This window comes from Azolla caroliniana, unplaced genomic scaffold (assembly GCF_043228905.1).
Source record: "Azolla caroliniana isolate FFs.n. ecotype wild unplaced genomic scaffold, voAzoCaro1.0.p SCAF_16, whole genome shotgun sequence".
NCBI lineage: Eukaryota > Viridiplantae > Streptophyta > Polypodiopsida > Salviniales > Salviniaceae > Azolla > Azolla caroliniana.
In genome coordinates, this window is record NW_028230451.1 from 4109024 (window position 1) to 4117458 (window position 8435).

General features: G+C 36.5%; 1 protein-coding gene across 7 annotated transcripts; it reads left to right on the plus strand.

The window, feature by feature from the left end:
• The first annotated feature begins 740 nt into the window (after positions 1-740).
• On the plus strand, positions 741-7415 carry LOC147853672 (uncharacterized). 7 transcript variants are annotated; one of them, XM_087332235.1, is made up of 4 exons: positions 742-869; positions 966-1016; positions 5940-6048; positions 6193-7415. In XM_087332235.1, the coding sequence occupies exon 4, from the start codon at positions 6286-6288 to the stop codon at positions 7216-7218; it is 933 nt and encodes a 310-aa protein (XP_087188361.1). In that variant the 5' UTR covers positions 742-869; positions 966-1016; positions 5940-6048; positions 6193-6285; the 3' UTR covers positions 7219-7415. The 7 variants fall into 7 exon arrangements, 6 of the variants coding, with proteins under 6 accessions (XP_087188361.1, XP_087188362.1, XP_087188359.1 ...); XM_087332233.1 differs by adding an exon at positions 4091-4207 and having other exon boundaries at positions 762-1016; XM_087332232.1 differs by adding an exon at positions 4120-4207 and having other exon boundaries at positions 762-1016.
• Positions 7416-8435: the final 1020 nt, after the last annotated feature.

Genomic DNA, 8435 nt, shown 5'->3' on the forward strand with positions numbered 1-8435 from the left:
TAAATATTTATGACCTACCCTCACCTACATTATGTGTGCTGTGTGCATATAAAAAGAATGACAAAATACATAGATTCAAGGAGGAATTATATATATTGCACTAGATAATTGCGATTTGTTTTCTTCCTTATTCACTCATCTCTCTCTCTCTCTCTCTCATACAAAATGTGCAACTTATATGTCCTCAATAGTGGATCACTATCCTATTATTGAGCTTTAATGACCTATTTCTGAGACACATCACCGTTTGTCATATTATCATATACTAAACTAGTCCATCATTCAATCTCATGTGAGTACTTGCGGCAGAATGTGGAGTCCAATAATCCCTGTTTGTATCTTCTTAGACCACATGTGTTTACAACCTCATGAAATATCAGATCTTGTACAACGATTCCAAAATGTCAATAGTTCTTCTTTGGGGTAGCCAGCATAGTAGTAGAATCTTGCTACTTTCATTGGCCCGAGTAGTGCCCCAAATAAAATGAAATGGAAGTGAAACTTGGAGGGAATACTAATGGTTTTGAGTTGATGCACTACTGATGTCGTGTTGTGGCACATGCGTTTGGAAACTGTGGCCGTAGAGCAGCACGGATTTCTTTTGATCGGCCGGCCGACCGACATAGATGTCACCCCAAGTCTTATTTCACTTCATCCACGTGGCTAGTGCATCCACGTGGGATCGGGTCCACGTCATCGAGTGGAACGTGTCCACGTCATCATCGAGTTGAGATGCCAGAGAGAGAGAGAGAGAGAGAGAGAGAGAGAGAGAGAGAGAGAGACAGAGGAAGAAACGACAGAGAGAGAAGATTGAAGAGAGACAGAGGTTTCATGGCAGCTCAGGTGTCGCGGAGCAGTTAATTGACTGTGTGTGTGTGTGTTTGTTTTGCTCTGCAAACTACACATTTCCCGTTTCTTTGTGGAATGCTGGACGAACTCGTTTTTAACTATGTTTATTGTCTCAGATCCAGATCCTCAGATCATGGCGAACAAACCCAATTTTACAATATTACCAGGTTCTCTCTCTCTCTCTCTCTCTAACCTAACACATTGCTGTGACAATGTTTCTGCTGTTTGTCGCTGTTGCTGTATGGTAAACAAATCTCTCAAACAGTTTGATCCATGGTTTCGAGCCTATCATAGAACTATTTTGTAAACTCAAAAAACAAGAAACACCGTTTGTTAGCTTCCCTGTAAACATGTTTTCTTGCATTGTTTTCAAACATCTAATTCTTTAACAAAGAATAAGGCTCTAGTGCTATCCATGTTTCATTCAATGTTTCAAATGTAACAAATGAACCTCTACCCTTGAAATCTTCTGATTTTTCTAGGAATTGTTTGTCTTGCTGATAATGTCGCAAGAACCCATTTGTCAGTATGATGATGGCCCAACAAGTCTGCTTGAGGGGGGTCAGGACACCTGGCATTCCTCAAATATGTTGCTTCCTTGCATCCCATATGCAATGGTTATGTGAATAAATATATGTTTCCATCCCCATTGGTTGCCCATCTTGGACCATGGTCAGGGAACGTGATCCACCTCCACATTAACCAAATTGCCTTGGATATTCAGGGTTGGGGATTTTTCCTTCTTTTGCAGATGGTGGCTGTATGTAACCATGCATAAAAGTTGAAATATTACCTCGTACTGGTGTCTTGAAGGCAGGTTCTTTTGAAGAAGTCACTTGTTTTGTTCCTTGGAAGATTTTTTGAGTACTTCCTAACTGATCTTGTATTATGGTCCGTCGAATCTATGAGGCATGTCAAGTGTAGTTCTAAACAGCATGTTCTCACTATCTTCGTATTCTTCCAATATTCCTTTTTCAACATCGTGAGTTGGAATTTTCAACTCTATCTATACTTTTTGTCTTGCTTGAATTATGCTCTAACTTCTGAAGATGTATTGCGAATGAACCACAAGCCTAGCACCTTCAGAAAGGTGATGGTGGTCCTGATAATTAGACTGCATAAACCAGCTTGAACAACGTTGAGGTGGTGTTAACTTGTTTATGCTTTATCATCTTTGACCCACTTTTTGATAACTATTAAGAATACTTGAAGCCAGAGAGGGTAAGGTAAGTGAAAACCTTGGCACCTCGCTGGTATTGTTCGTATTATTCCAACAAAATCGGGTATTTACAATAGCAATCACGGTCCCAGCCCAGTCTCTCTTCGAAGAGTGAGCATGACTCCACAGTTGAGCTGCAAACATCCAACATTTGGAACTCTAATTGACATAAACCTTAATTTCTGTAAGGTAATGAATAGACACAAGAAACTTTGTCTCCTCAGAAGTCCTATTGACCAAGAAAGAAGATAAAAGGTCCAAAAATTCTACAGAAAAAACAAGGAGAGATTGCTGCCCATTTCATAAGTGTCATCTCTTTTGAAATTTCTCACTTTTGTGTCCCATACCACTTTCTTATGTTAGAAACTGTAATAGTAGGGAACATAAAAGCAAATCAGTTTTTTCTGACATGAGTTAGCTGTTAAATTATAATATGCCACTTCTTTTTCTCGGTTTCAGATACAGCTTCATAATTATTAGCATTAGTTTTTTTATCCCCTGGGTACACAATTGTCCAGTTCTAATTCCATTCACCTATTTCCATTGTGTTGGATATCACCACTCCCAAAACAATTATCGAAGTGAGCATATATACTGAACCCAGACCCTAGGTTGTGATACCATGCTAGAATTGACCTCATTCTCTTACAATAACTGCTGATATGCAAATGCTAAACTTCAAAACACATACAAATGCCTTAATCCACAGGTATCTATAGGTACATGACACAACGGCTAGAACAAACCTCGTTCACACATGACAATTGCTGATATACACACTAAACTTCTAAATATATACAGTTACTTTAATCCATATGTATCCAGATTCCAATAAATTTGAATGGGTTCCAATTTTTCAATACCATTTCATCAAATACTTTGGGTTATCTTACTCCACAGGTAATTCTTTCCTACCAATGTGCTGGGTCAATTAATTAAATGTGCAAGTGACAAAACAATCATTTAACAAGTACCAAATTTCTGGTCTTGATTTGCATGAAATGTCTTTTCAAATGGTGCCAATAGCGAAACAAAGAATTACTGACATTTAATTACATTATTTGTTTTGTTGATGATATCTTTGTATGTGGTCTCCAAGTTTTCCAATTGAATGTGTATTGATTTGAAATACAAACATTTTTAAGCGATTAAAATGTGTTTCTTCATGCTGAAGTTTTTTTATGTAAAAAATCTATGCAAGAATGAGAAAACACATGGGAATCACCAGATCAATAGAAAAAAAGGTTTATATACCTCTTATTATGTAGAAAAGTTTGGTTTGATGTAGCATAGAGCAACAAAATAAGTTTTTCTCTGAAATATAAAACAACACATTAGTGCTAAAAAAGAACTGTAAGAGAAAACAAATGTTGTAGGAATTGAGAACTGAAGTATATGGAAGAAAAATAAAATGTTATGCTGATTTGTTTTTGCGGGAGTAAGAATTATTATATACGTGCATGCATGTGTATATTCTTGATAGTTATTATTATTATTATTATTATCTCTTTTTGACTATGATCATAATACACATGTGAATGCATATCTGTGTGTATATATGATTTCTTGATGATTTTCTTTCTTTTCATCTGTCTGTCTCTGTTTTTCAATCTTTCTAGAAGAAGCTATGGATTTTAAAATGTACAAGGGCTTTCCTAACAACTTTATCTCTTCAAAGAAGTCATACTAAAAAGGAAAAACATCCTTGTCTTTTCTATGCTTGCATTATTCTTAATTTCTTCTAGCATCAATCATGTAGAGAGCTCCTTGAGGTTTGGACATTCTTCACCATGTAAAACCATTAATTTTGAGATCGTGTATAGGGCCAAAGACCAAAGAATCATAGCCTGTGAACCCATTCCTCATTCTGTACATGATGCTAGTAATTTATTTGCTATATAAATTTGATAATTTAGTAATAAACTCAATTACCACATATGTAAGTGTACATGGCTATTTTTTCTTGCCAGAGACTCATTACTTGATTATCTCTAGAAGTAAGGTGATTTTATGTGTTTGAAGTACGCCTGATGATTGGAGTTACGACCCAGGTCCAACATGCAGGTTTAGTTGGAGTGAAAAGCGTCACTATGGAATGATAAAATAAAAAATTGAACTGGACGATGGTGAATCCCAAGGGTAAATGTTAATATGGTCATTAACATGAAGGGTTTAGGATTTCAGAAGCTTGGTTTTAAGCAGAGGGTTTAGGGTTGTTTATTCACTCTTGGGGGTCCGTGTGCAAAAACCTATATAGCGACTTGCTGAAAAAGCTTCTAAACTCCAAGCTTTAGGGACGTGGGTATAATATTCTGTTAAATCTTCTAAATTCTTACACTCTTCCCAAACATACTTTTAAGTATTATGAGTTGGGAAAAAGCTAGTTATTGGTAAAGATGTTAATCACTATCCTTGAAGATTATCGTGCTAGATTCAGTGCACTTCTTGGTAGTCTTGAGAAGCATATAATCCAGAAATTTGGCAATGTCTGAACTGTATGACTGATTGCAAGGAAAAGAACACAGCATATGGCAAAGGATTTGTTATTTTATGACCTGGGATGTATTTTCGTGCATTGATGACATGAATTAATATGTTCTTTGTTATCTTGCAATTCTTGAGCTAGGCACTTCATGTTAAGTTTGCATATAATTTCCTTACTCCTTATGCGTAGTTCATGTTGATTTCCTCAAAAGGACCTGTTTTCTCAAGAATTATATGTCAAGACTTTCCCATTTATAAATTTACTTTGATAGACCTCTTTTATTTGTTGCTTTATACTCCCCATGATTCCTATCACTTCCACTGCAGGCATGGGTGTTTTAGTAATGTTGGTACTTATAATTAGGCTAGTTAGCAGATTTTGATGGATTTCAATACAGGTAATACGAGCTATATTTCTTTGCCAAAAAGAAAGATACAGATTAAATTTGCACTCAGTTCTTCCTGTGTGCATTTTGCATTTTGTCTATTTTGACTAGAACTCCCTTTTTCCTTTCTACTTTTTCTTGCTCTTGTTTGTTTCAGAGAAAGTATGGGTTACATTAACTGTGCGAAAAAATACTTTGGAATCACCACTTCGCCCAATGATTTCCATTTCTGCACAAAATGAGCTATTACAAACTGGAAGAAAATCAAGTACCCAAAAGAGGTGCAATGAAAAACATACAACAAATTAGCACCCAAAACAATGCAACCAAAATATAACTGAGAAGATAAAGCGAATTGGTGTAACTCCCCAGAATCCCCAGAAATAGCCTAATTCATGAGAACCAGTTGAGTCTAGAAATTGAAGCATCATCCTCCATAATGATTGAAATAATTCATAGATCTTTCTCTTTCTCTTCTTTCAAGGTTTTCACTTATAAAGGTTTGGAACATTATTCTACAGCTTTTGTCATTTCAGTGATAGTTGTCAGAAACCAACATAAAATAACTAAAATGTCAAATGGGTGAAATGCCTGAAATATTTCACCAGCACTGTAATGTTTTGCCCTGTCATCGATTTTTTTGGAAGTGTTTATCTAGCAAAGGTTGATGATTTTCAGTCTAAAGAAATATAATGTAGTTTAAGTTATGTAGATGGATATGTGAAGTTCATGTATTAATGAGGAGAACCAGCACTGAAATGTTTTGCCCTGTCCTCAATTTTTTCGGAAGTGGTATCTTCAGCCTAAAGAAATATCATAAACTTGAGTTATGTAGGTGGATATAAGAAGTTCATATATGAAGGATTAGATAATGAGGTCAGATGTTGCATGATAATGGCCTCAAAATCTGCATAATAAGTGCTATGTTCTTTGGTGTGTCTATAGTATTTTAAGTATATGAGTGGTCATTTCTAATGAAAGATATGCAAATTTTCATGTAGATCAAAGTTCAAATTTGGAACTACATCTGTTCTAAAAGGTTTATATGGCGCTTGACCAAAGAGCCAATACAAAATAGGCTTCGGCCTTGGCCCTTGGTAATTGTAACTTGTAAGTCCTTTGTAACTGATTCTCTATTGCATATTAAACAGAATCTTCCCTTATCTTCACAGCAATTTCGAATCTCATACTTCTCTCATGGTTCAATTGTAAACTAAAAATTGTTCTAAATTTGGGTTGTATCTTTGCTTCCAGGGTTTTCCAGGATCTCCTATGGAAACATAGTTTTCAAGTATTCAAGTCATCACTAGTAATTAATAATATCTATCCAAGTAATACTTGTTCCTAATGGAAGATCTTTCAAAGATGGAGCTTCGACATTGGGCCAACTTTGATCAAACATATCTGAAAGACTTTTTTAGAGATCAACCATCCACAAAACTGGCAGAAGTGATGGCTGAACGAGATTCTGCAATTGCTGAAAGGGATGCAGCGAGAGATGAAAAGAAGACTGCGTATAGTGAAAGAGATGTGGCTTTGATGCAGAGAGACTTGGCATATGCAGATAGAGATGTAGCATGGGCAGAGCGTGATGATGCCCTGGCAGCTCTATCAGAAATGCAGATTAATGCTGATGATGAAAATGCTGCAACGCTCATGCAACTTGTTCACTTTGCAATGAATAGGCCTCCATCAGGCTCCAACTTAATGTGTTTACCAAGTAATGATTGTGAGATTCATCACAGCAATCTTGTAGCAACCAAGTCCAGAGCCAAGAAAGTAATGCAGCAGGATAAGAAATTGTGTAAAGAGTTTAATGTGAAACAAAAATCTGGTGGCGGAGCTATAAACACAACTAAGAAGGGATCCAAATCTTCGTCGAGGAAGAGACGGAAATCACCAGCTCAGATGGAAACAGGTAACAGATCAGAGAAGGTGAAGCAAAAGGATGTGTTCAAATGTGTTGCTTATGTGGCACCACATAATTTATTATCAATCCCTATCCCGTTTTGCTCGTGTACGGGGAACAACCAACAGTGTTACAGGTGGGGTAGTGGAGGCTGGCAATCAGCATGCTGCACCAACTTTGTTTCCTTATACCCACTACCAATGAACCAGGCAAAACCAGGATCAAGACTAGCTGGTCGGAAAATGAGTGGTGGTGCATTCAAGAAGCTCTTGGATAGACTAGGATGCATTGGCATAGACATAACCAAACCTGTTGACTTGAAGAACCACTGGGCAAAACATGGTACCAATAGATATGTGACCATTAAATGATTGTCACCAATATTAATAGATGTATAAATATATCTGGTTAATGATATGATCAATGGTGACAATGCCACGCATGTATGATACTCTTAAGGTTGATCTTTATTGATGCTGTAACTTTAGGTTCTGGATATACTATGATGTCCTTGGCTGTTTGTGGAATTGGTTAATACTTTAAGCTGTCTTCATGGGCTTGGACTGAATGTTTGATGGTTTATGTGATTTATTAATAGATATATGCTACTCTTAATACTTTTTGAGATTCTGCAATGACGCATACAACATTTGTAAATCTAGGTACTAGTATCTTTGTTGCTTTGTGAGGATATTGTTGATAGTATTCTCAAGGAGAATAGCCAAGAGTTTGTAGAGGAAACAATTACTGCAATTATGGAGGAAGTTGCCTCTGTTCACAGTCTCCTCTCAAGGACCGTTATGGAAATATCATCACCCCTGGTCCTTGCCATGACCACTTCTTTTGTATATAATATTCTCTTAGTTTACATTTTTGTAGCCCTCCGGCGCTTTTCTTAATACTAATGAAGGAAATCTTTTTGAAAAAAAGAAAAAAGAAAAAAGAAAAGTCAGGAGTTTGACCAATAGCAAATATGAACTTGGTTGACGTGATGCTTGATATCATTGGCTACGTCTTAGTTATCCTTGTCTTTGATGAATCATGAAAGTGCAATAATTGGTGAAAGCATCCCATTAATGGAATATGCAAAATGCCTAAATTGGTATAGATTGCAAGGAATCTTCCAATACATTTATGTGATAAGATTACCTTGGCGTGTTTTGCAATGGTTTGTCACCTTGCATGCATTTAGATCTCGTGTACATAAACATTGAATAAACATTTGTTAAAATGCCCCTTGTAACTTGTGTAAGGATGACATAGAAACAATGCACGAACTTTGCGTTAAAGATGCCAACTATGTGGATGCATAGCTTTGTGTCATCTACATCTTGAATGATCTTGTTGAGGAATTGCGCACATCCAAAATACTTTAGAAATTGAACATGTAAAGTTGCACATGGAAGCAACATGCTTGATCCATAGGGTATGAAATGAATCTCAACTCCACAACAATTGTATAGAGGGCAAGATAATCATTTGTAGAGAGGAAGTAGTTCAATAGAGTTGGACCGTTGCGAAATACACATGCTTGGAGTAGAACCACTAGGGATTTGACCCAAGAGGGATACTTTGTATACTTAGCACA

Excerpts from the sequence above, each read along its gene's own strand:
- LOC147853672 (XM_087332235.1), top strand. The coding sequence starts at position 6,286 with ATGGAAGATCTTTCAAAGATGGAGCTTCGACATTGGGCCAACTTTGAT.